Source organism: Bombus vosnesenskii, unplaced genomic scaffold (genome assembly GCF_011952255.1).
Source record: "Bombus vosnesenskii isolate JDL3184/JDL3185 unplaced genomic scaffold, Bvos_JDL3184-5_v1.1 scf7180000013340, whole genome shotgun sequence".
Classification (NCBI taxonomy): Eukaryota; Metazoa; Arthropoda; class Insecta; order Hymenoptera; family Apidae; genus Bombus; species Bombus vosnesenskii.
In genome coordinates this window covers 319,811-347,714 of record NW_022882977.1, presented here as the reverse complement: position 1 = coordinate 347,714, position 27,904 = coordinate 319,811, and the positions used below count along the sequence as shown (strand labels likewise).

Below are 27,904 nucleotides of genomic sequence, written 5' to 3'. Positions count from 1 at the left end.
AGAAAACAACAACTTATTGTCCAAATTGTCTCGACCAACCTCACCTATGTATAGAATGCTTCAAAGTTTTTCATTCTAAATAATTTTTTCAATAAACCATTTCCGTATTACTTTCGTAACAATTCGATAGCTTCGTTATTTTCTCTGGAATATCTTATCAAACACCTACGACGATCCTCCGCAAATAGTCAAATAAGCGCCACCCGAATACGATCCTACCGGAAACTTTGCCGTCACCCGAACACGAGTGTCGTGGCAGTCAACGCGTTAACACGTTACATCGATAGGAGGTTGAGGTCGGATGGATGGCAAAGATCGATGAAGACGAGCGATTTCACGATCGTGGAAGTTTGCGAAAGGTGGTGGAACGCGGACCTGAACGTTGGAAGCGCGTGGCAGGGTAGACGACACGGACGAGTGGCGAAACGAAGCGCGGCCACTAGCTGTTCGTTTAATAACTTGCGCCGGTGGCGAACGATAAATAATGCAGGAGACACCGTCGTCCCGATGTAATTAACGAGAACAGTCGATACCCGGTGTGTGTCACGTATGCGCGAACGAGCGCGTAGTCAATATTTGTCATTCGTTTTAACAAAAAGAACGTTACAAAACGGTCGAATGCTCCGCGTCCAAATATTGACTATGCTCATTGACGTTCATTGATACTCTCAATTAGTGCACACTGTCGAAGCCGATCGCCGGGTAATTGGACCTCTCCGGCAAAGGCTCGGTCTTCCCGTTAGACGACGTTTCCGGTAAAAACATTCGGCCGTTCGTAATTGGCAGCTTCGTCGACCCTAACCTGCGCGATTCTTCGCTGTGTAGCTGTTGGTCTGTCGAAACTCTGCGGACCAGCATCCTCCAATTATAAACAGGACGCCTTTTCCTCGGGACTTTGTCCAGTCGGCAAACTCGTCGACTGTCGTTTTTCCAAAGTCGTTTCTCGCGAATTCGCTGGAATGCAGGCTGCCACGCGTGCCGACAGTGAGGAAACTTCGCCGCTAAAGCGGCGACCGCCGCGAATCTCGTTAACGTGGCAAAACCTAATTAACAACTTTCAAAAACGCTTTCACGTCCCATCGATTTTTTCCCTGGCCCCCCTCCTCTGTCAACCCTCGTTTCGAAGATTCGCGCGGAACGTCGCGCGTTCCCTGCAACGTCCCGATCGGGCGTCGATAAAACGGTTCGATCGCGCTCGATAAAATGCCCGTTGTGGACGCTCGCGTGCGTCGAGTTTTCGCGCGCTCGCGTTCGACGCGATTCGGCTGCGTACGCGAACGTAAACGATCGTCGTGAACGACACGGTGTCTGCGATAGTGGAACGTCGTCGTGTCGACGACCGTGGACGCGTTGCGTCGCGAAAGACGAGGAGATAGTAGGAAAGGAAAAATAGCGGAAAAATCGTGCTCACTCACCCTTTCCTCCTCGCGAATCATCTCGGCGATGCCAGGCTTTATCTCGAGATCGTCCCCGGGAGTCGGTTGACCGGCAGCGCCTTGCTGATGGTGTTGCTGCTGCTGTTGCTGCTGCTGTTGTTGCTGTTGTTGTTGTTGCTGCTGAACGGAGAGCTGTTGGCCGTGTACGGTCAGGTGGTTGACGGAGGCGTGGGGACCGGAAGTCACGTGGCCAGGCACGTGGTGTGCGGATATCGAGTGCGAGCTCTGCTGGCCGGGCTGAGGGGGCGGCGGTGGCGGTGGCGGCAGGGGCAGCGATACCGGAAGTTCCTGGAGGTTGATCTGCGGCGTGACAGAGACGTTGGGAGTTCCGGGAGATCCGAGGGATCGCGGAGTCGAGCTGCTGGGCAACATGCCGTGAATGTCAGGTGGTACGATCACGCCTCCGCCGCCTTGGCTCGGATCTTGATCATCGGGGATGCTTCCGGAGGCGACCCGGTCTGGGCTGCAGGCCGGCGGCGGCGATCTCTCGTCCGACGTTCGACGTCGTTTCTTTCTGTGCATCGCTGCCGCGTTCGCCGCTTCCTCCAAGCTCGATCTCGACGTCAGCTCTTGCTCGTTGTTTACGTCGGCCAGGCCGCGGATCTTGAGACTCTCCGCGACCTTCAACAGCGGCCCGATTTGCTCCTGCGACACGTTTATCTCTCCTTTGTACATGAACTCTACGGCGGCCTTCAGTTCCGGCCATTTGATGTCCTTCATGATGACGATAGGATGCTGGCAAGGATTGTCGAAGAAAAGCGCCTGAAAGTACGGGCTGCAGGCGGATAGCACCATCTTGTGAGCTTTCACGCTGTGTCCGTCGCAGGCCAACGTCACGTCCACGAAGCTCTCGCTCTGTAGCAGCTGATCGAACACGTTGGTCAGATTCGTCTGGTAGTTGTTCCACCTGAGGCAAAATTGCTGGGGCGACCCAGCGCCGCTTTGCTGTGTCATGTTTTCCACGAAGGATCTGGTCGTAGCGTCTCGATCGTTTCCTCTTCCGTTTCCGTTCCTCTCCTCCTCCCCTTTCTCCACCTTTTTCTCCTCCGCCTGCACCGCGTCCTCCACCACCGCCACCTCCTCCACCTCCTCCACCTCCTCCTCTTCGTTCTCGCTCTCGTGCTCGTTCTTCTCCACCTCTTCTTTCTTCGCCACTGTCGCTTCCTTCTCCGTCTCCTCTTCTTCTTCCTCCTCCTCCTCCTCCTCCTCCGCCTCCTCTTCGCAACTTTCGGCGCGCTCCTCTACGCCCTTCGCGTCTCTTTCCTCCGTTTTTCGATCAACGAAACTCTGTTCGTCGATGCTTTTACCGATCGGTGGTCGCGAACGAATCAACAGCTAGACCGCATCTGGAACACACACGTACACAAGCACGCGCGCAAAATTACGCGCGAACCACGCGTCTGTTTTTCTCGTGGGAACGCACGCGTCTGTACGTCAAACGATCGTGGCCGCCGCGATCTTTCCGCCGAGGATCTCGCGATCGAACATCGCCGTTTTCCTTTCGATTCGTTTCACAGTGTTCTCGGTTTTTCTCACTCTCTCACTCTTTCTCTCTCTCTCTCTCTCTTTCTTCTCTTCTTTCCACCGCCTCTTTCGATCGCGATCACGGACAATCGGAGAGGATCGCGCGTCGCTACGTTCGAACGCGATCCATCGAGCGCATCGTTGCGGAACTCTACGGACCAAAGATTTACGCGTCGCGTCGCGTCGACTCGAACCGAAGAAACGGCTGGCGTGCGCCAGCGCGCGCGTGCACGCGCGCGACTTTCGAAAACAGGGTGACCGTAACGAGTTCCCGCGCGCGCGCGCCACCCAACGAACTCTGCTTAACGTTTCTCGCGTTTACTTCGTTCCGAGTGTCCACTTCCCTCCCCTTTATCGATGGACGTACGGTAGCACGCGGCTATCCTTCGTATTTCGGTTGACAGGTCGTCCCGGCCGGAAGATCGCGATGACAAGAAGAGTACGCAGCAGCGTTGCGATTCCAAGCACCGGTCTCGCGTACTTAATATTTTCTACCAAGTCTCACCGAGTACACACCAGAAAGCACTGAAAACAATCGACGAAGTAGCACTCGGCAGCCTCGAGCTCGATCACGATGACTCTCTCTCTCTCTCTCTCTCTCTTTCTCTCTCTCTGTTGAAACGGGGAGGGAAAAACGTGTACGCGCGATAATGCGTGGCCGCGCGCGTTGCGAGGACCGATGGAGCGACACGACGAAGCGCCCACGATCTGCACCCCGTGACGAGCGCGTCGCAACTGAGAGACTCGCGGCGGCGACGGTTCGCTCGAACGGCAGTAGAGAGGTCCGTGAGGCGGCCGAGCGCCGATACCGTGTGTTTGCAGCGGTGCCAGCGCCGACTCGAGGCTCGAGGGGCGAGAGACGATGGACGAGAGACGCGAGACGCGCGGCAGCCACGGGGAGAGTGGCGCGTGGGTGCGACAGAGAGAGAGAGAGAGAGACGAGGGCGAAAAGAGAACGGGCCAAGGCGGCTAGTCGGAGCGACAGGGACGACCACCGGCGAAACAAAGAACCATCGAGTGGAGCGGCTGGCGAGCGACGAAGAAGGAAGGCGGCGTCGGCGCGAGCGAAACGGTGACGCGGTGCGACGGAGACCGCGTCGAGACCGCGAAGAGAACGGGTGCGGGTGGAGGAAGCAACGTAGCTCGCGCGTCCTCGCGTTCCCCTCGCTCCGCCGTCGCATCGGCCAATCGGGAGGCTCACCTTCCGATCGGACGCGCCGACAGGCGCCGCCCCCGGAGACCGCCTCATACCGCCTCTCCTTCTTTCTTCCTCGCGCGAGCGGCCTCTCGCTTCTCTCGCCGAGAAGAAGAGAAATTCTGCCGTGGCAGATCGGAGAGGAGGCCCACCGCCGCCGCCGCCGATCGGCCTCCCGAAACTCCGATCCACCGATGACGACGAGAGGAGGTCACGCCGCACCGATGCCGCTGGTGGTGGTGGTCGCTATCGCTATCGCTGCCTCTGCCGCTACCGCGCCGCCACCGCCGCCGCTGCCACGCCGCCACCGCCGCCGCCGCCGCCGTGACTCGCGTTCCCGTTCCGGTTCGCGTTCGCGCCCGTTCTCGCGGTCCTACCGTGTCCTTCTCTCTTCCCGCATTCTCCTTCTTTCCCCCTCGATAGCCAATCCTCTTCTCTCTTCTTCCTTTCGACGTGTCGCGCGCTCCATGTCGATCGCGACGTGCACGTTCGCGTCGATGGCGTGTGCCGCTACCGATCCTCGCTTTTTCCCACACGTCAGACTCTCTGTGCTTCGTGTTTAGTGGCGGCAACGCGCACGACAAAGGATCGCGATCCAGAGCTGCGGCGATCGCGCGTTTCGCGCCGACATCCTCTGAGACTTAAACGAGTGGATCGCGCGGTCAAGACGTTGCAAAATTCTGCCGCGTCGCTCTCTCGCCCAACGTTTCGCGGTCTCGATAAACGCTTCGTTGCGAGTTTCCGTGTCGAGCGAACGGGACAGATTGCAATGTTTCGCGTGGATTTCGGTGACGAAGAGGCAATAACGACGCGTGTAAGAATTAAGAAGGAAAGAGAATACGCCGACGTCTCGATCGGTGCACGCTTGCTAACGGGCTAATTGGATCGCGACAGAGCAGATGATTATTTAACGACAAGGACGCGACGAAACCTGGCATTTCCTCGAGACAAGCAAAAATATTAACGGTCGTATTTAGCGAGTCCTGCTTCCCGATAACGGAGTTACGGTTCGTCGGTAGAAAGGAGAGATGGCCGCTCTAATGAAATTAGAAGGGTACAAAGAGACGGTTCGCGTCTGTCCCTCCGACTCCACCAGACACTCCTAAATGGCTATTAACGCGAATTTTGGGACTATCTCGTCTCTGCCCTTACTTTCCTCCTGAAAATCGCTCGATCGCCACGCAATTTCTTCTTCCGTATTCGTTCAACCCGCCTTTAACGACCAATTTTCCGTCTCCTATTCGTACGAACCTTCGACTCGCCGCTAATAACTTCGATACCGGGTCCTAGCTTCTAGAAACACGATTTTCCGCCGTTACTTTCGTCGTCGAGTCGGTCGCTCGAGTACGACCGCCATATCAAAAGCGTAAACCTGGCCTGGCGAGCAACGATACTCGCGGCATTCTCGGAGAAGAATACCGTTCGGTTTTTACGGTTATGCCGCGAGTTTGCGTCGCGATAAAAGCGTAAATACGCGTTAGTTCGTCGTAGCTTCCTTTTGCGCCGGCGACGAACACGCGGCTAATCGTCGACGACCGGTCGATCAATTCTAAACGAGGACTCTAGGCGAGAAAGACGAGATGGACGACGGTGAAATTCGCTGCACGAGAACGAGATATTCGGTAGGAAACGACGAAGCCATTCGAACGAGCGGAGATTTTTGAAAAAACAAAAGGGAACGAGCTGGTTTAGGGTAGTATCCGTTAAGCCGTGGATCATCGTAGGCTGGTAACGCAGGGGTAGCAGCGGCTATAACGCTCGTATTTCTCATATCGTTGATACTTTCAGCCGTGCGCACCGAGAGAGAAAGAGAGAAAGAGAGAGAGAGAGAGAATTGTAAGGGTGTGCGAAGCTGGCTACGGCAAGGGGGCACAGCCATAAATTTTACTACGTAATATTGTTTAACTGCAAACGGTATACTAACGGCCTACGTTCCGGCGGAATGGAAAAATTTCGACTGAAAGAGCGCGAGACGCCAGCGAAGAAAACTCGAATCGTTCGACACGGTTTCCTGGCGATGGGAAACATCGGTCGGAGATTGGCCACCGTACGTCGTTCGCCAACGACTTGCGAATCTTCGGGAAAACCGGACGGCGGCCTTGGGAGAGACGGGATCGCGCGATTCGCAACAGCCGACAGTACTTTCGCGACGGCAACACGCACTCTCGCAGGCCAGTTATGAAAAAATACGAGATGAAAAAAATGGGCGGAAACGGGTGAGCCAGGCCGCAGCGTACTGCGAAATAAACCCGTAAAGTATCGGTGTTGGGATTTCCGCGGTTTCATTCCCCGTTACCTTGCCAGGGCCTCACGCCGCGCCGCGTAAAATCATTCGCGCGATCCTTTTCCACCGCCTTTCCGCCTTTTTCACCTTTTCGTCCGGCTGCCGCGATCTTCTCCACCGTCGGCGAACAAGAACGCGATCTCGCGATCGCGTTCGATCTGCAGCGACGTTTGACGAAAAAACACGCCGGTGGTAAAAAAGCAGCAAGTGTGTGGCGAGTTTTTCCGTGGAAAAGATCGGGACGAGTGGCGCTGCGTACAGGGTGACTCGAAGTTAGCCATTTGCAGGGTAGATAATAGTTGCTTGGTAGGTCTCTGGTCGTTTCTCGCGGAATTACAGGGACGGCAGCAGCAGCCTTGTACGTATTGTACAAGAACTGTGAGCAAAGAGAAATATTGATGATGCTACTACCGTGTGGCTAAGCGTGCGAGCGAACGAGTGGTCGTGCGTGTGCGCGCGTGTACGCACGTGCAACGTGAAAGGACCGTGCGTACACATCGAGCCGTAGACAAACGAGGAAGAAAGAGGCAGACGGAACGCGAGAAGGTACGCAACGACGCGACGGATAGACAGAGAAGCGAGTACGAGGGTAATAACGAAGAGAAAGATGGAGGAGGGGTGGTTGACGAAGGGGACGGGTGCACAGGAAGAACCGGCAAGGGGGAAATGACAGAAGGAGAAGAAGACCAGTTAACGGAAGAAGAGAAACAGAGAGAGAAAGAGTTATGTGCTTAATATTTTAGCATTGCGAAATTCTGCCCCTGAATCATTAATCGCCTACCGTTGCGGTGCCTAGCCGAGTCTCGCCTCCTTTTCCTCCTACCCTTTTCATTTTCCTCTCGTTCTCGCTCTTGCCTTTTACTTTCACCACCCTCTTTATTCCCCCGTACCACTTACACACCATCTCTTCTCTCTTCGCGCCTCTCTCTCTCTCTCTCTCTCCATCTCTTCCTCTCCGCGAGACTAGAAAACCATCCTAACGCCTGGATATTTCGGCTCCTCGCAAGCCTAGTCGTACACTCGACGACTAAGCTGTAATTAATCAGCCGATTAGCTACCCTTTCTCGTTTCTACGATTAAGATCGCGATGTCGTTCGTTTAGCTACACTCCACCGTCGCTGGCTTCTTCTTCGATCGAAACGTTTCCTCTTCCGTACGAAAATCTCGGCGAGTTAAGATTGCGTTTTAAAATTTCCTAGAAGCTCCGTTTTCTCTGGAAAACTGCCTCCGTCGTGTATCTTCTGGACCGTTTCGAGCTTCCTTTCGCGCCCGGTCTCTCGCCATGCGACGTAATAAAACGATATCGATACTTTGCGCAGTTTCAACGTCGTTCGGAGACACGGTGTACCAATTTTTCCATTCGACGCGACGCGTTTCTTCTCGCAAGTTGTTACGTTTCTGCTTCTACTCGCTTCGAAACGCACGCTCTGCGTACGTTTCTTCCTATCATCGTATTGACACTTGGTCGTTGGTGACCGGAGCGCATCGACTTCTTACGATTGTAAAAATTGAGTGGAAATTGACAGTTGGGGCATTTTGAATATAACCGATAAATAGAAGATACTTTGAAATAAGAAGTGCCCCGTTGAACGATTAAACGTTTTTATTAGAACGTGTGCAACTAGCGATGCATTGTGTCGGAACGCTTTAAACATAAACGTGGCTCGCCAATACGATCTGGACGATAGGTGGTCACCTCTTCGGTCCGATTCTTAGCAATTTTTCATCCTAACTGTTTAACATTTTTCTTATAGCACTCTCTGCAAAATTTTCGCGCCAGGTACGCTTGCCCTTCTTTCTTCTGCGTTTCGCGTCGCGATCTTTGTCGAATAAGTATATTTGACGGCTCTGGTGAACGGCACTGTGCAAGGTGCGTTGCGAGTGCCATTCTAGAATCCGATACCTCGATTTTTGTTCTTGTTGCTTGTTTATAGAATATCATCGCGTTTGAAATTGATGTATTTAACGATAACTCTAAAGCTGATTTTATATACCACTCGAGGATTCTTCTATGTGGTGTAGAATATGCTATCGTTCGATCTGATGAATCTACAGCACATTTTCCTCTGTTGCAATCTACCACTACCATTGCTTCATCAAAAACGTAACTTTCTTTCCGGACCTCTGCCACTTCAGCCGAACATTTCGTCGAAATCATAAGAACAATCATAATACTGTCCACTAATATCTTCTACACGTTTCAACGATATATTCTGCACGTTTTGCTTACGACGAAACGACGAATGCGAATGGTTCGTTGAAATAAACGAAGCCTTGTTACAATAGTCGCTGTCAACTGTTGCCAATTCGCCACGGTGGCCACCCGTGACCACCAATAAGATAAACGGTCCATTAGGCAAGAACATTGTCTTACATTTATTATTATTTTGCCATTATAAGCTTCGAATAATAAAAATACTCCCGTGATTTCGGAGTGGCGGTGAAAATGTTAAAAGCGAAGCACGTTCCGTTAATACAAGGCAGCGAGTTGGACGCGAGAGAAAAATACTTCGAACGACGATGAGAGAGAAAAAAGGAGCGCGTGGACGACGCGAACGACGTACGTAAGAAGCAAGAGACGATGCCTGGGCGATAATTGGGCGAGAGACAACGCGTTCTACCAGCAGTTATTAGTCGTAGTCGCGGCAGGGCATACAGGTTGTGGGCGAGGTTAACGTTGCAGAAAGGGGTGGTATAAAAGGGGAGTGGGTGGGTGGTCGGGTGGCTGGCTTGTACCAAACAATGATATCGGGTATTTGATTTGTAACCGACGACAATACCGACTTGCGACCCCGCATTTCATCCCCCGTCTCACTTCTCTCCTCGTCCCCTTCCCTTGCGCCATTCTCTATACCTGTACCGATCCACTATACCTACGCGTCTACGTTCGTTAGGTACGCGTACATAGCCAAACGGCTACACACAGCTATCGATACAAGTACACTTTCGCGCTGTCCAACCAGCCGACCTTTCCTCTCGCGCTTTGCCTGCTCGTTCCAGATACAAACCGCGTTAATACCAAATCGTTGCGCGTGAATTCGCTGAAATGCCAATTTCTCTGGCTTTCCTTCCGGTTTACTTTGCACCGTGCATTCGACGAACGCGCACGATCGTCTGACTGACGGATGTTGGCGCGCGACTCGTCCTGCTCGAGAAACCGAAAGAACGAAGGAAAGGTGGAAAAGAGAAAACGAGATAAGAGCGGGCTACCATTTCACCAACGCACGTACACGCTTACGCATTTGGCGCAACACGGCACCGGCAGCCAGGTGCGACGGACCTATTGACGTGTTAATTGCGCCTGAATAATTGAAGGCGGTCGCCACTCGACAGCGATGTTCCATCCTTTTAAAATGTCTGTCGATCTCGTTAACCCGGTCGGCCGGCGAGCGCAACTCGAACGAATCTTACGCGGATCGAAGCGAACTCGCCGCGACGTTTCCAGTTTCTTACCTGGTTTCCGCTTCTCTCGCGAAGCTGTAACGCGTAAGAACGCGCAATGAACGGAGAGAAACGCGACGACGTACGATCGCCGAGTGAAGATCGCCGAGTGAAAGATGACGATCGATGTTTCGGTGGAAAAGCATTGCGACGAGCGGCGGAGTTTCGTCGTGGACGCACAGCTCGCTACACAAATATCGTATATAGTTGTATGCAATCGGAAACAGGGATAATGCTCGAGCCAAAGACTGAATTATTAACGATTTAGCTGTGTATCGCCGGAAGAGAAGGGTTCTCGGTGATCGTAAGAATATCTAACCTCGACGTGGCTGCTTCTATTATTCAGCGGCTGTCATCCCCGTGTCGGGGTGAAACGCGCTACAAGAAAGCTTGAAAGCCCGATCGTATCACTTATTTCCGATCGCTCGGCCGTCTCCTCTTCTATTCGCGCTGCTTCTCCGCCGCTTCGTTTTTTTCTCTTTCTTATATTGGCCTGGCAACTAAGTGATTGCGCATTTGGCCGATATCACCTAATCGCAAGATCCGCAATCACTTAGTTGCCAAGCGAAATATATTTCTTCACCGCTCGGAGAACGCATTTCCACTTTCGCGCGGCTGCGATACAACGGAGGCAACGGACGACGATTGGCGCGTCGCTAGGAAACAAGCAAACCGTGTGAGGTTAATACGACGAGAAATACCTAGAGAGATTGGTTGTCAGCGACGGTGGAGATGTAACTGCTTGAACAGGGCCTTTGTCTCGGCCGGGACCTTAAATCGTACCCTTTTCCAGCTACACGCTGTTTACTTTTCGTCTGGTCGCCGGTTCCTCGGCCAGCCCCACGCTTACAGGTACAATTACCAGGGATAAGTCGTAGACGTTAGACTGCGAGCGATCGATAGAACGGCGGATCGAGGGTCGAAAGCAGCTGACGCGTCGCGTCGTTGAAAGAAGTCGCGCGACTACGCGCGATATCGAAGGAATTTTCAGATTTCCTGCGACTTTTGATCGACTCGCAAGAAGCACACACGTCGAAATGGCTATTGATATTTAGTCGTGCCACGCTGCACGTAAGAGGATTAAGGGTGGTCACGGAGCTGTATCGGACAGGAGCAGCCACGTCGTCGGTGGGACGTGGTGATCACATCACACGCGACCGAGACCTCGAGATGGCGAACATCGGTCGAATATTGTTGCAAATAACAGAAAGATTCTGTGTCGTCCTGTACTCTGAATTTCATTACAGTCAGATCACTGAATCTCATTCGAAAGTCCGGAAAACGACTACGTATTTATCGTATAATCGTAGCCAGGAACACGCGACACTCGTCGAACGGATTCTCCGATAACCGAAAAATCAAAAGTGCAGAGGAAAATGATCGTCGGCTAGGAGATTAAAATAGCAAGCACGCGATTCGAACGGAACGTTTATCTATTTCTGAAACAGGGCCGTGTTTCAGAACCACCGCAGTTTGCATAGTCGATTTCCACCGTCGTGAAAATAGATCCACGGCAAACCGATCCGCTAGACACAATTCTATACTATATTGATAAATCACCGGCCGTTATACGTCGTTATCGTAATAGCGAACATTGTACTCCGAAAGCTAGTAACCGTTCGATTTCTATTAGAAAGAAGCTCGATGTATTGCGTTACGTAACCGATATCCAGCAGCCAGAGCGACGAAAGTCGAATCCGATGGAAAATAAAAAGTTAGAAAATGAAGAAATTCGCGATACAGTAGCCGGTACGAGCGCGGTGGGATTAGACGATCGGTAAGATCGTTCGGTGTTTTGCCGCGGTATTGCACACGCGTTCTTCAGCGTCGTTGAATCTGTCTGCTGGTATCGGCGTCGCTAACGGAGACACGGGGTGTTAAGGGTTGAGGGCCTACTGGCCTGAACCCCTCCTCCAATCGATAATATACGATCCTGCATGATTCTGCTTCGCGTATCACAATGGCCCTCTGGGCAACCTATTCTACGACCTAGCAACCTCTAGTCGCGTATGTAGCGCCGATCTACCGGTCTCCGAGCTTGCGGTAGATAATGAGTGATTAGGTGATTAGTTGTCCAATATTCGATCCATCCTACTCTGCAAACCTATCTTCCTCTCGCTCGTCCTTGTTTCTCTATGATCTTTGAATGGTCGTGGCGGTGCCGTTTCCGCTCGGCTTCTCGCTCGTCCATCGAACGTTCGTTTCGTGGAATAAATGGAAAAAAATAATAACGTTGTAAAATTAAGGCGAAATGATAGTTGGGTTTGTTAGGCTGTTGCGAAGATTCGGAGCAACCGGAGCACGTTGGATCAAAGGCGAACTCGCGGCTACCTTGGCCATTGTCTGGTATCGAGTACGCGGCAAAATCGAATAATATTCGTTTCGGCTTGATATCGATCTGTAGAACCGAGGGGTTGCGCGTCCTCTCTTGTCCGAAAAACTGTCGTCGGACCGGTGTCCCTTCCACGTATCGCCGTGCACGCCAAGCCTGGCCCCCTTTATAAATATAACAATAATTAAATATGAGGGTCGCGACACGACAGAGACGACAGCGATAGGACAGAGAGGAGACGATCGTGAGAGGAGATGGCACGTAACATCGCTGCGCCGATCCACACGAGAATGGCATCCTAAACATCGGACGAAAGAGAATTGGTCGGGAAAACGCGTTCAAAAGTATTTGTTTACCGCGCGATCGTCGTTTTATAGAGTCGAGTTACGCTTGACGCAAGCAATTTTATTGAAAATTCGAACGTTCATAACTGTTATCCGTCGTTTTATCAGGTTTGTAGCGGCATATGCGTCTCAGGACGTTTCGATACGAAGATGTCTCACATAGTTGTTTTGCTACAGAGAATTAACACTGTACGACGTGATGTAATAAACAAACTCTGGACAAAGCAATTTCGCTGCTATGTGCAATCTACGACCGACGACAAGTTCAAACCTTTCGATACCCGTCGACCGGTATAAATAGACGATCAAGTTCTGTAGAAGTCAGTCAGTCGCGCGAATCGATATCAGTATCGAATCATCGAGTCAGTCAGTCGAGGGAATAAGTAAACGAATCAGCATTACAATTAGTATCAGTACCGCAGTATCATCAAGCTTGCGATTAACTTTGTATTTTACATTTTAAAATATTTGTAAATATAGTTCATTAAATTAACTCGTCTCGTTATTAATTTAACCAACAACACAGGTTGTCCGAAAAGTTGCTTTCGCTTTATAAGAAAGTAGAGTAGAAGCACAATATTTCCTCTTTTATTTTATTTCATTGAATTACGGTTGATCCAATTTAATTCTATTACCACAAAATCGATCATACATAAATCGAGAAAATAATATAAAACAAAAAATCTTGCGCGTCTATTATTTCACTTATGAAACGAAGGAAACTTTTGACACGACCTGACACACACGTTAGGTAATTCTGTTACTCCGCAAAACCAGGACCACGTAGAATTTCCACGTCGAGCTATGCGTAATCAACGGAAAAGTCTAAACACAGAGTTTCGCTTTCGAAGATGCCGAGAAGGGAAAAAATAGGCCGAGTGGGATTAGATGAAACGAAATTAAATTGCACGGAGTTAATAAACTAGATTAAATTAGATTAAAGCGAGTCGAATTGAAGGAAGGAGGGAGGGACACAAACGAGGCAGAGAAGAGGAGCGATCGTCGAAGGTGAAGAAGAATGGAGAGCGTAACGTCGATAATGAGAGAAAAGCGAGGAGAAATGTGGGCGAGTGAGTTAATTCGCGAAAGCGGCGAGACGAATTAAACGCGTGCGAGTTAACGCACGACGGAATCGTCGTTCGGGTCGACTCGGTCGGACGGATAGTTGAGCCGGTTGTAACCATTTAAATGCTCGCGGCTGGATAAATTGTTGTATTAGTCACGGCAAGTTTATATCAATATTCCTGCACGTTTGTACCGGCCGATGGCGAATTTACTTCGTTGCCGAGTCATCCACGGGCTACCGTCCGCTTATTATTATCGTCTGACCGTAGCCGCTTAAACTCTGTTGCGTTGCGCGGACGTTTGCTCGAGGCGAAAGCCTGGAAGAATAACGCGATGGGAACGTGATCGCGATCGTAAAACGGTGGAAAGCGGCGGATGATCGAGCAGAAGGACGCGAATAATCGGTGCGTTTAATCGCGTCACTGCGACAAATCGAGATCGCGTCAGAATCGGAATTGCGACACGTCACGAGAGAACGCACAGCTACGACGCGTGTGTGAACTCGAATGCGTGCGTATGGGTGTGCGCGCGTTACAGCCGTCTGACGTAATATTTTTATGATCGTTGGCTGCAATTTATCGGTGACAACATTTGCTATTTCGGTCGTCGGCTTTGTATATGCAACGGTCGTTACATCGCGAGCTATGGATATCGAGTAACGTCTTCGTTCGCCGATTTTACGATCGATTTTCTCATCGACGCCGGGAATACGCAGATTCTTTCGCCGAAATTGCAACGCACGATCGACTCCGCGACTTACCTGTAGGCGCGTTACGCGATTTCGAGCGTCGTCGATACCGTTGGTAACAGACGTCGCGTTTCCTCCATGACAGGTACATCGCTCTGCTGCAGGTCCATTCGCAGCGCGACGCCTTTTCTCGATCACCTGTTCGAACGTGAAACGACCAATCGTTAGTTTTCGTCTGCGATAGTTCGCCCTGTTTGGAAAAGCGAGTGACGCGAGTTAACGATAGGGATAAATATAGGAGGGATGAAAGTGAAAAAGCAAGGGTGGCGACCGAGGAGCGCGAAACACGAATTCAATAACGGCTTTTACGACGGTCGAAGAGAAAGAAGCTGGCTCATATAGCCGGCGGATGCAATTTCCATCCTTGAATTTTCTCGCATATATTAACGTGGAAAAGGGTCGACCGATCGACGGAGAACGTGAGAATAGAAACGGCGAACTGGAACGCGCGTTATCGCCGCGTTAACGACGCTCTTAAAGAAGCAGAAGCTGCAACCAACCCTTTTCCATTGTCCGCTATTTCGCAGATGTCCGATCGCGCGGACGCTAAGTAGTCGAAGAAACGCCGATTGCCCTCTGATCGATCGATTTCCAGTGAAATACAAATACTTCCTGGATAATCTAGCGATCTAGCGATCTCGAGAAAAAGTCGAGAGAAACGGGGCAGAAGGAGAGGACGTCGGAGGTTCGAGTTGGCAAGATTTTAGGCTGCAAAGAGAAATCGAAGGGAAGAAAGGAGAAGGAAAGACGGGAGGCAGGAGTTAGCGGAAAGAAAGAAGGAGGTACGGGTAGCAATGGTTACAGCAGAATAAACTCCTCAATAATGAGTTCCGCGAGTGAATTCCCTCGGCACGGAGAGGCTCGAGATAATAAAACAGAGCGACTGGGACGCAACCGAGCGACGGTGGTAGTAACGGTAGTTTCGATAGTATTGGTGGACGAGGGATGGCGAGGGTGCGGGGGTTGCACACCGGCAAGAGTAATAGTAAGAGGCAATAAAATATAATGAAATAACATCCAATCCAGGAGAGATATTGTGAAAATATTATTACTAACTTATTACTTGCTGGGCACGGTGCACCACGCTCTCTACGTTTTTCTCCTTTTTCTCCCCTTTTTTCTCTCCTTTTTTCTCCGCTCGGGTCCTCCCGCTTCGTCGGCCCCTTGCGTACGCATATCCTCTCTTTCCCTCTCTATTTTCCCCTTTCGCTCTCTTCACCTTGCCGACCGGTTCGTTCTACCCTTCGACCGGCTTTCCTCCTACCGCAGTCTAGATGAAAATTTCCATTGAACGTGGCGGATATCTACGCGTAGCGCGAAATTTCATACGGCATTATCCTGCCCAATGTTTCTCGGTATTTGCCAGGCGTAAGGGTAACGCGAGGAAAAGCGGCGCGTAATTGCGACCACGCGACCCGACCATCGATCCAAAATAGTCACGCGTGTTCGATGGTTGTGTGGTCGAACGGATGAACAGCCGAAAGAGCGAACGGTGGCGATCGACTCGACCGGGCTATTTGAAATGCAAAGTACACGCTAAGCGGATTATCTGACAGGAAAGATCGGCCAACCGGCGGAGGAAAAAACCTGATTACGAAGCGAGATATCTAGGGAGATCGCAGTCGGTGACGACAGACGGTTATATAAAAGATAGAGAAACGTGTACGCGTACGTATACGACGTACCGTGGCGTATCGTAGCGTGTCGTGGCCGTGGCGCACCATGGCGCATCGTAGCGTACCGCGGTAGGCGGCGGTACCGGTATTCGACCAACAGCAGGAGCAACGAATTGGCGTAAAGGAAGAGCGTATTAGCGGCTAGCGAAAGAGGAAGAGGCGATCGTGAGCGGAAGGGAGATGCGAGCCCGTAACAATCCTATCTGACGGTGTAAATCTCCGGCCGTTGTAACGAAGCGGCAAATCGAAACTAAACGGTAGACCATGAATGGGAAATCAGAAAATAACGTTACGGCGCGCGAGGCCGCGCACTTCCGCCAGGGACAGCTCGTGCACGGGGGGAATGTGCTCGCGAACCGCTCCACCAAGTACTTACATACGTGTTCCACGATGTCGCTCGTGCCTACCGTGTACTATGCGAACCTTCGTCCTACCTTTTCCCTCTCTTTTCTCTCTTTCATCTTCTTTTCCCCAAAATCTATCGTCGAACATGTCCCTGAATATTCGCGATCTCGTCTTTATTTCGATAATTTGTATCTTCCGTGGCGGAAGATAGCCGCGTGATATAGAAAAGTAGACGTTTGATCGAACGTAGCGTGGAATGGTAGAGAGATCGGATCGAACGAAGAAGAAGAGATGGTTTTGGGAAATTTCGATGCGAGCTACAACGATGGCCATTATTCGCGTTAGCGGTTTACGTTGGCGGTAATTTGCAAGAGTAGAACGATTTGCCGGGACAGCTCCGCTTATATAAATAATATATCGTTATGCGAAAGAGCGCATAAGCGAGTAGCGAGAAGAAGAGAGGAGAGGAGGAGAGATGGGGCTCGTCCGTGTCCGATGCACGTGTCTTTGCAGCAAGTTACGTAAGTGCATCCCGTACACTCTACACGATAACCGATATATACGTAGGTGAATACGAGTAGAACGTACACAACTTGGAAGGAAATCGGCACACGATAGCGGTCTCATGATGCACAGCCTGTACGAATAGTAAGTATTATAATGTCTTTATCGTTATGACTGGTATTCCATGCGACGTACGAATTAAATAAGATGGTCTCGTGACGCTTGTCTTCCGTTGTTAAGTAAATCGACGAACGAATCGTTGCGAAAGAGTAATATCTTTATCCGTGGAATCGCGTTTAAATGAAATAAAATTCGCGCGAGGACATTGCATATCCGTTATTAGGAAAATCGGTGCGCGACATTCTCACAATATACATACAATATAATACAGACATAAGAATAGGTTCTATCGACGTAACTACCATTCCTTCGAGCGCATAAATTAACTCTCCTTTTTACGAGGCTACGTTTCCGTCATTAACTCGCCGCGTTCTGCCATCTTACGCATCGCTTCCAGTATCAATCAAAATTTACATTCCTAAATGTTCGTTGGAAAATGTTCAAGACACCGTATGAAATTGTAAAGGTGTGTGCGTGCGTATGAGTGTCCGCACCTGCGTGTACGTTAGCGCGTGGGTGGGATGTTTCCAACGCACGACGCATCGCTCGTAATTCTTTCACTTCCGCGTATCGCGCTCCTTTCTGCTTATTCGTTTACGCTCTAAGTAAACGATACGCGTCGCCGATTCTCGATCGTCGCTGGACAAACGCGTTTCCAAGTTCCGCCTTATTTTCTATTTCAATTGGCGATCTCGTCGCGCGATTTCGTTTCGCCAACGATCCGTATCCTACAACATCGATCTCGCAACGGAAACTCCGCGTATTTGCAATGGTACGCGGCGAATGTTAGCACGCATAATGCCTTTTAATTCTCACGTGTCTGAAAACGTGATCGCTTGGATTCTCTTTCTGCCGATACGTCGCGGCAGTTACGTTCCCGGTTCTGTCCCCTTTCTCCCTTATTCCGTCTTTCTGTCCGTTATATGGTTGGTCTCCTCAACTTCGACGCGATTCTCTTTCGATTCGACAGCCAACGTTTAAATTGTAAATGTATCGTTATCCCGTTGTTGGTTGGGCGGAGGTTGGCGCGCGAAAGGAATCGACTGTTAAGCGTAGGCTCAACTATCGCGTGCAAATGCGTGCAACTATTTTTCCGCAGGTGGACGAACGTATGAATAAAATACAGTTCCTAGCCGAAGATTTGCCGAGTCGCCGAGTCGTTCTTCGCCGCATTTGCATCCGCATTACGAGACCGTGTATACCGCCGACTTGCGTAATATTATAATCAGCCTCGTGAAAATAAATAACTACGGCGTCTACATGGTCACCTCTCTTCGCCCCTCTTACTCTTTTTACCTATTCGCTAGATAACTATCTTTCCGTTTCCTGTTGACGGGTCGCGGTAACTATGCGTATATCCACGTACATCGTGCCACTGCTACGAGGAACAAAGAATCGAGCAAACGATCCCTGGCCTTCTCCCCAAGACGATCAACCGTTCGTGTGTTTGCGATTTTCGAAAATCGACCTGTTCAAAAATAATTATAATCATTGGATTATCTCGGCACGATTTCCGATTTCATTCCACCGACAGGTAACAACCTGTAGGTTACGGCGCCGAACGAACGTACGTACGTTCGTTCCATTTTTCCTTGTTTACAGTTTCCTGGTCGACGTTTCTCTATCAAGTAGCAACGTTCTCGCGAAGACTGTGAACGTGCGTTGAAAAAAAGTTGGCGTCGGATCGTCTAGCGCTACTCGGTTACGCGATTCCGAAGAAGAAGTTTCACGCGTGGCAGCAAAAGTGTCGAAGAATCGGACGATGCTACGGAGAGCGTATATCCTGCGTTTCAGCATTCTAGGCGAGAATTAACGCAAATTATTCGTGCGCGGACGAGCTCGGAAGTCGTAAAAACTGAGAACAGCGACACGGTTCGCGTCCTCGTTCCCGAAAACAAAGTAATCGAGTTCGCGGTCCGACTGGCTGCCAAGCTACTTCCAAGACGTTACACATCGGAAAGCCGTTGCGTCGCATCGCGTTGCATTACGTTGCGTAAGGAGTGCGTTCGGAGTACTCGCCGTTCGACTACCGATTTCAGTCCTTTCCATCCGATTCTCCACGGTTCTCTCTTTCTCCTACCCAATACCTGTCTATTCCGTGTTCTTGCACGCACGGTCTCTCGTGCAGAGAAAGAGAAAGAGAGAGAAAGAGAGATAGAGAGAGAGAGAGAGAGGGAAAGAGAGGATCGGCAGGTAGGTACGTACGAACGCGCAAATGACAAAACACGTATTACGTGTAACTGGAGTCCGTGCTAGAGATCAATACACATAATAGAGGGTATCTATAGCGCGCGCAACCCGTGCTCATTTACTTAATTGTGTTCTATTCGGTATAACCGAGGTATGGTGTGCGACTCGTGTAGGTACGCGGCTGCCTACACCCCTCTTACCGTGCCTCGCCGCTTTGGCCACCCTTCGGAGCATTGCTCTCCCCCGCCCCGCCTTGTCCCACCTCGCCCCCCGGACGCCCACCCTCCTCTACCCTCGCCGCCCTCTCGTCACCACCCCCCGCCTCGTACTCCTGGTGGTGCTGCTGCTGCTGCTGCTCCTCCTCCTCCTCCTCCTCCTCCACCTCTTCCTCTTCCTCCTGTTCCCTGCTACCCTAGTCCCACCCGTTGCCCCCTCGCTACCACCCCTGATGTCCATAGGGCCGAGTGTGCGTAATATTCAGACGTATAACGTATAACGTACCGGGGCCACGTAGGTACATTGGCATCAATTTATGGGGTGGGAGGGTGCAGCAGATATATACGATCCGATAGGGTTGAATATCTCGTGCTTTTGTGCCCATCTACACCTCCTCGTTTCCATCTCTGCTCGTCTTTCTCTCAACGAGCCTCCGCCACTCTCGCTTCGTTTCGCCTCGCCTCGCCTCGCCTCGCCTCGTCTCATCTCGTCACCCCCTTCCCGGCCCTTTCTCCCATTATCTTCTTGCGTATGCTTTCTCTTCCGCGTTTCTCTCCTCCTCTCTTCCCTTCCGTTCTCGTCTTCTTCTGTCTCGCGTTATACCGCTCTCCGCTCTTCTTCAGCGTGTGCCTCGTATCGTTTCGCATCTGGTCGTTCGCCGCGAACCATCTCAAAGAGTGCTTCGACCTCGACCGCGACGCGACGCCGATCCCTCGATCGTTCGATCGAGTCGAGGATCTCCTCGAGCCGAGCGGAAACCTTGCGTTCCGTTGTTACGCGACAAAGGAAATCCTACAACAGGATGGGATCGCGGTGAAATTTCTTTGGGGGAAGGCTGACTTGTATCGTACCGCTACCCTACTGTACCAGGATAGAGGGTAGAGTAGAATTAAAAGAAGAACGCGCGACCGAAGGCTTCGGATGGCGCGAATAATTCGCAAACGAGTGTAATTCGGCGTAACGAGCCGAAATTCGAGCGCACGACGACCAATGCTAATAAGCGCGCGTGATATCGCAAGAATTTTCGAGCGAGAAAATCCGAAAGCGATCCGCGGGTCAGCCGGCCGACAACTGCGACGAACGACCAACAACAAAATGTCGACCGCAATTATGCTGTAATTAACTTGGAAACGTACACATACAGGCGCGCGTACGGGCGCACGCACAATCCCCTCAGCTACGTCGTGGACAGAGCCGCGGAAACGTGTAACCCGTTGGAGTGCGAGCACGAGCGCGCGGCTGCTCGCTCACACCGACAACAAAAACACACCAACGCCCGGGCAAACGCACACATACCGCCGGCACCGGACGGTGCGGCGTGCTTCACAGGTGGTTGGGGATTTTTGTATTTAGCGGTTGGCACCGTCCGGCGTTCACGCGTTTACACGCGCCGCCTGGCTGCATTATGCATGTTTGCGGTAGCAGAAGAGAATTTAAACCAACTATCTCCGATCTATCCTCTACCGTCTGCTTTTCTCTCCCTCTAATTCCCATTTTCTCGCCACTCTCCTTCCAACCAATCGCCATCTTCCCTGCTCTTATCTTCGTTCGCCGCTATTCCGTTCGCGCGATCACCAAACGTCTTTGCCACTCTTGGCCATCGACGAGGAATTCGTTGCATGCTAAACCACGGCGGAACCGTCAACGTGAAAAGGAACACGTTCGCGGCCTGAACGAGAAGAAGTTTCACGTTGAACAACATTTATGTGACAAGAAGAAGTGGCACGTAAAGGAAAAAGGAAGGCGATTTACACGACAAGAGCATCGATCGGGTACGGAATAAACATTTAAGCTGCGAAAGATAACGAGAATAACATCGTCTCTGCGTGAAATTACAATTTAAATTAGTATTATTATGACTTGGGCATTGTCACGTAATTACATTATTATTATACGTTTTAATACTTTATTAAATATTTATTGCTTTGTTATTGCATCAAATACGGTATTAACGACCCCCCGGAGACTCACATTTCACCGGATTTCATCGAACGCGGACGTCCTGGCAGGCGATCGCGACCAATGCAGGGCAACTTTCGAAGAGAATAGCACCAAGACGTTTCTCTACTTTCTCTGCTCTTTCTCCTTCCTCGGTTTTGCGGATTAGACGGAAGAAGGTGAAAGAGAAGAGGGGGCGGAGCAAGGTCGAATGAGAAAGCGATAAACGAGGGGGTAGCGCAGCGTGGTCGACGATCGAGCGAGCGAACGATCGGCATTCTAACACGATGCGGCATACACACGTTGCAGAGCTGTGTGTTACGCGGATGTACGTCAAATCAAAATGCACAATCCCGGCGAATCATTTCGAATATTTCATAATGGGCGCGAAATATCATTACCTGCCGCCTGTGCGACACCCTCCGCCACTCGAGCCCACCCCACACCCCACGTGTCTCCATCCCTGGTGAATTCGCCGCCGGTGACTCCCCGCATCGCGAATATTACCCGCACAGACAGAAGCAGCGACGAACGAAAAGAGAGAGAGAGAGAGAGAGAGAGAGAGAGCCGCGAACAGCAACGAGAACCGACCCGGAGAGATGGATGGAAACACGAGGAAGCCTAGAGAAGGAAAGAGACGAATAACCGACCGGTAGATTCGTGTCGCGCGTGTACGTATAGCGAAAAACACATTGGCGAGCTTGCACACGGACGTGTGCGAACACGGTGTACGACGGGCTATGCAACCGGGACTAAATTACGTTCCCCGTAACGCGTTTAGCCGCGAATCGCATTGCGAGCGATCCGTATAACCCGAATATCGGCCGCACGCCAGAGATAGGACAGGACCGTCCGACCAACCGACCGACCGACCGAGGGATTCGTCCAGGAACGATCATTACACCCATCGATGAGAGACTTCGCACTCCATTTTCATCATCGATCTTGCCCTCCGAGTTCCATCCTATCGAACGTTCGACAAATATTCTTTCGTGCGCAACTGGCAAACTGCGTTTTAACCTGAACGACCGCTGAAAAATATCGCTTTCCGACGTTTCCTGCCGCTTCTCGATTAGTACTTTTCATGTTTGCTTGGTTTTCTCGATTCTGAAATTCCGGCATGGTCGATACGCCGGTATACGGGCAGGGTCACCTTCGATCGACGTGCATCGAAGGTAGGTCCATGGAACGAGCAACGAGACTCACCATCCTAGAGACTTCACCAGTCTACCACGACTAGGCTTCGTTCTCTGTGCGAAATATTGGCCACTAGCTGGCCACGGTTAGCAACCGTATCGAAGAGGGAAACGCTGGAGTAGCAACGTCATCGACGGTAGGAGAAGGCCAGCAGTCCAAGCAGCAGCCAGACAACGGACAGGAGCTACGGGCAACTAGGTAGGCCGTTGGACAGGCAGGCAGGCAGGCAGGCAGGCAAGCGGTAGCAGCAGCAAGGGTGGTAGTAGTAACAGCAACAGCAGCCTGTAGTTAGTAGCTAGTAGTAGCTAGACAGCAGTCAAGCACTAGTAACAGTGGCTAGCTCCTCGTCGTTCTCCATTTGCCTTCCCCTATGTCCCCCGACCTATCTAGCCAGCTGTCTAGCTATCTTTCTCGGTTCCTCTCTGGCCCTCGTTTCCTCCCTTCCTTCGTCCCTCTTCATCGACCTTCTCCACCATCGTCGTTGAAATCACCACCACCATCGTCGGTACCATCAGCAGCAGCACCGTATACACGGTACACTCTGGTACTACTCTGGAATCGCATCGCGGCCACTCCAGTTGCATTGCGGCCAACACCGATCCGCACACAACACAGGGTCCGGCTCGTCGACACATGTACCGGAGAAATACGTACGGCGCACGCATATCCATCCAGCCGGAGCAACTCGCCGAACGATGCGTACATACACGCGCATACGCGAGAGCACAGCGGCCTAGCGTTGCCCTCTGCCTCCGGCCAGAGATATCGTTAGCATGCCTTGCTAATCACGGACTCGATAATAATACCGTGATTGATAGGACGAACCCCGTCCCTTCTCTTCGTTCGCCTCCACCTCCACCTCCACCTCCATCTCTACCTTCTCGTACAACCTCCTACAACCTCCCACCCCCACCCCCGCCACCTCTACCCCTCGGACCCTCTAGCGAATCCCTACCTCTTCCTCTTCCTCTTCCTCTTCCTCTACCTCTACCTATACCTCTGCTTCTGCCTCTGCCTCTGCCTCTGCCTGTGCCTGTGCCTGTGCCTGTACCTCTGCCTCTGCCTCTACCGCCACCGCCACCGCCACCGCCTCCGCATCCATCTCTGCCAGTGCCTCCTCGAAACCTGGAACGTTCCACCCCTCGAGAGTGCGGCCATTGCGCCCCTCTGACTTTCTCTTGTCCATTCTTCCCCCTCCCCCTCCTGCCCGCCGCCATGCCATGCCCTTTCTAACCTCCTTTCGTCTCTTTCGACATACGTTCCTTTCTCGCGGTTTTTCGCGCTCGCCTTCTTCTCGCGCAGGACCAACGAATCACTCTCGCCTCTTCTTGAAATTCGGTTCACGCTTTGCCAGCAGAAAGCGTCAATGGGACCAACGTTTTTCGCGTCCCGTCGCTCGGACGCGCCGGATTCTTTCTCCTGGTCGTCAACGAGGCGACTGCGATAAACTTGCCTTCCTTCCGCGTCGTCGCTGTCGTAACTCACGATCGACGTTTCGTTTGTTTCGAACGGAGTTGATTACGATGGCGAAACCGCGCTGAAGCAGAGCTAAAGCGAACCGGAGCGTGTCGCTTTATTTATGTATCTTCTATCGCCTCTCGCAACCAACCAACGAGTGAGCAACAATTACCGCGGAGCGCGATCGTCTAAAGAAAAGAAGACACGGTACACACATATATATATATATTGCATATATATATATATATATATATATATATATATATATGTTGTAACCGAGAAGATGATAAATGCGAAAAAAAGCGACGCCACTTATCCTCTTGGCTGTTACCATTGAAAGGAATCGCAGCCAGAACACGAAATAATGAAGACGCAACATTCGACTGGCTGCCATTTCGCGTTGCATCTAGCAACTGTTCAAGCTCGCTGGCGCATGTGGAAATCCGTGTGTTTGTGTAGGTGTGCGCGCGAAGGAAAGTTGAGCCGAGAGTCAAGATAGGAAAGCCCGACTGGGCGCATGCACGCGTTTTATATGGGTCGTGCTATCTCCCTTTCTCCTGTTTCCTCTGGAAGCCGGGTGCACGGAATTTGCGTGTGTCCGAGAGTGCGCGCAAGTACGAAACACCTATGCTGGCTATGATACCATTAGCATCAGTGATTAATGTATGCCGCAGCCTGTTCCACGGCAATGCGCGAGGTTCCTGTATACTCCGTGATTGACTCGTAGCCGCGGGAACGACCGACACTGAAAGAAAACACCGAGGCCGAGATCGACCGGCACAACTTACTTCTTCCTGCCTCTGCTCGATCCACGACAAATTAATCCATCGGCCACGCGTATAAAACGCTGCTTGCCAATTGTAGCCAGTTTCTCGCCGAACGATTTTATTCCAATAATTTTATTGAAATTTGGAAGATTTCGAGAGCCGATCGGCTCTTGACGTTCGATCGGACAGCAGGTGAAATTGGAGAAAGTCGAGTGGAGATTAGTTGGGGTGAGATATTAAATTTAATACGTTTAGGAAAGCGTGGTGACGAACCAAGAGGGCCGTTTGTCCGATCGATTTAATCGCGAAACGAGAATGGTAATCGGTAGCTAATGGCACACCCGGTACGTTCAAATTCGGAGATCGTGGATTACACATCGTGTCTGTGCAAGCGTACGCGCGTTCTGTATTTTAGGCTGTCAGAGACGAAACCTTCGAGGTTCCGGCAATGCGTTCGTAGATCGATACCGCAGCTTCGATTCGCGATGGACGGGAAGATCTTTCGTATCGCGTTGCAGCGCGTTACGTGTCCTCAAATGGCTTGCAGCCGAGAAACGGGAATTAATTATCGAGAAACATGCGTTTACATATCGAGCGGCGTACATGTAACCTACGCAGAAATTAATAGCTGCTGCGTGGCGGAGAGAATTAAGGCGGCGCGTCAAGATCGACCGAATGGGCCGATACTTCTTCGATATTTTTGCTCTGGTTCAGGGAAAATTCGTCGAGCACTTTTCTTGGACGAACGACGAAGAAAAGAGAAAAATAGAAAAGAGCGATAGCTGCTGGCGAATCTTCTTCGGACGTGTTTTATCGTTGCGCTATCCAGCTCGTATAACGCAGAAAAAATGTCAATCGATCGAGGGCGACGTTTTTCTTCGTTAGATTATAGCGCACACGATACTCATAGAATATTTATACGGACTTTACATACATTTGTATACTGGAACACAGATTACAGATTTTTTTTTTTTTTTGTCTAGATACTCATAGTTATAAGGTATACCGATGAATTGATATTCATAGATTAAAATCAGCCGAGTGTTACCGGATAACGGCTGCACGTTTACAAGGTTGACGTTGGTTTAACGCGTGGTGCTAAATTAATTATAATGATTACTATCCACGAGGCTCGTATAGTCTTGCTTACAATGTAGATACTATCGAGAGAATGGATGCTGGCTACATGGGAAGAAAAATGTGAAATTTAAGACTGGGAATAATTCTTTGCACTCCTGTTTGCTTCGCCGACAATTTATACCATCGGTATCAACGTTACAGGCAAATTCCTCGTTAACGAGAAGCAACTACGAATTAAAACTGAAAGACGTGCTTTAGCCGCCGGTCTACTCTGTCCAACGCTAGACCTACGTACACATGGATTTTCTATCGGTGATACGCCTAGCATCGAAAAATCAATGAACCGACTCTAGTAGCGATGGTTTACGGTTTACGGGATAATTTGTCACGAAGAAGTTTGATAGTTTGCGGCGAGAAAAAAAAGGGGGGAGAAAAGTGGGTGGGAGAAAACGAAATCGATTCGAAACGAATCAATATTGATTCTGACGATTAATTTCGTGAAACTTTTTAAGAATCGCTGAATAATAAATAGCGAAATTCGACTAACGCGGAGGAAGCGAATCGAGAAGTTTGAAATCTCGAAGGATTTTGTCGTGCGGTTCGGATACGAATACATCGTGTGGGTGGAGGGGAATATGTAAACTGAGAGTCGCATTAATATTCAGGCTCGCGGAGGTCTTAAGGAAGAAGAAACTCGTGGAAGGCAGGCGGGCAGGCAAGTAGGCAAGCAGGCAGGCAGGCAGTCAGGCAGGCAGGCAGGCAGGCAGGCAGGTAGGTAGGTAAGCAGGCAGGCAAGGAAAGAGGGAGCAGGTAGGTAGGCAAGCGGGTGGGCACGGTGCCGCGATCCATAAAAATGTCGGGGCTTCCGAGTGACGGCCGGAAACCAGGAGATGGACAGGGCCAATTGTTTATATTACTCGGTGCAACAATGGAAGTCCAGCGGCGTGTACCGTGTAGTATCGTAATACATGCTACGGTGCTTGCATTCTTTTTCCAGGAATTCGACCGTGCCTCGGTTGTTGCGATAATGCCAACTAATGTTTCTTTTCTTCTTCCATTCGCGCTCGCCTGATTTTTATTGACCCCTCCTCGTTCCGTCGTTACTCGAGACATGGAATTCGTTTGGAAACGGAAACCTTGGCGTGTCTTGCATATTTCCACTTTTTCACAGGCGAGATCGTTCGAGGAAGTGCGACATCGTTGGCCGAGCTGTTGCAACAGACTTTTCAAACCGCGCGGTTGGCCGTCGCGGCGCGATTCGAATCGTCCTCGGGTCGATTCGCCTAGCCAAACGGATTCAGACTGCCAAAAGGTATTCCATGGAAATCGGATTCACGGAACGTCGTCATCGTACGCTGCTGCTTAGATTAACGGGTGACGAAAGACACGCGAAAAGGTCAACGGACAAGCAGCGAGAGACACGCACGGCCGAAATTTCGCTCGTAAAAGTTTTACGACATCGAGAAATCCAACGTTGGGCGAGAAAAGGAGAAACGAAAAAAGGAGGAAACGGCGAAGGAACGACGAAAGGTGAAGCGAAAAGAGACGAGAAACGAGGGAAGCAGAGAGAGAGAGAGACAGAGAGAGGGAGGGAGGGAGGGAGGGAGGGAGCGGGGGAGGGGAATGGGGATGGGTACGAGGAGCGAAGGGGTGGGTGAACCAGGGGTGAGCAGAGGTGGAAGAGACCGCTACCTTTACAGTAAAGTAAAATCTACAGTGCGCTATGCTACAAAGCAGGTCTGGCCATTAGGTATTTATTAAGTTTAGAAATTTATAGATGCCTCCTGGGCGCGGGCCCCGTCGACCCCCTGCGAGTAGATACGCTCCTGCCCCGTGCCCCTTCCCGCCGCCTCAGCCTCTAGGTTTCACCGTCTCCACGGCGCGGCGGCGGCAGTCTCCACCCCCGGCCAGCCGCCAGCCAGTATTAAAATGAATTATTTAATTTTAAACTTGGTAATTTTTAACCGTATTATATCAGAAATTATTTACACGCCTGCTTCAGCGCTGCTACCCGTTCCCGTCACTCCGCTTTGCCTCTTGCCTG

The 27,904-nt window shown here is 50.9% G+C and overlaps 1 protein-coding gene across 2 annotated transcripts in view; it reads right to left on the bottom strand.

Moving 5' to 3' along the window:
* The window catches only part of LOC117236083 (protein bric-a-brac 1-like), a 215,593-nt gene that overhangs the window by 159,978 nt on the left and 27,711 nt on the right, over nucleotides 1-27,904 (bottom strand). The window contains exons 3-4 of one of the 2 annotated variants that reach the window (XM_033498730.1): nucleotides 14,382-14,507; nucleotides 1,416-2,782 (exon numbers count right to left, since the gene is read on the bottom strand). In XM_033498730.1, the coding sequence (XP_033354621.1) occupies nucleotides 1,416-2,390 (975 nt within the window). In that variant the 5' untranslated portion in view covers nucleotides 2,391-2,782; nucleotides 14,382-14,507. Of the gene's footprint in view, nucleotides 1-1,415; nucleotides 3,797-14,381; nucleotides 14,508-27,904 lie in introns of those variants that run through there. The other variant, XM_033498731.1, reaches the window with a different exon arrangement.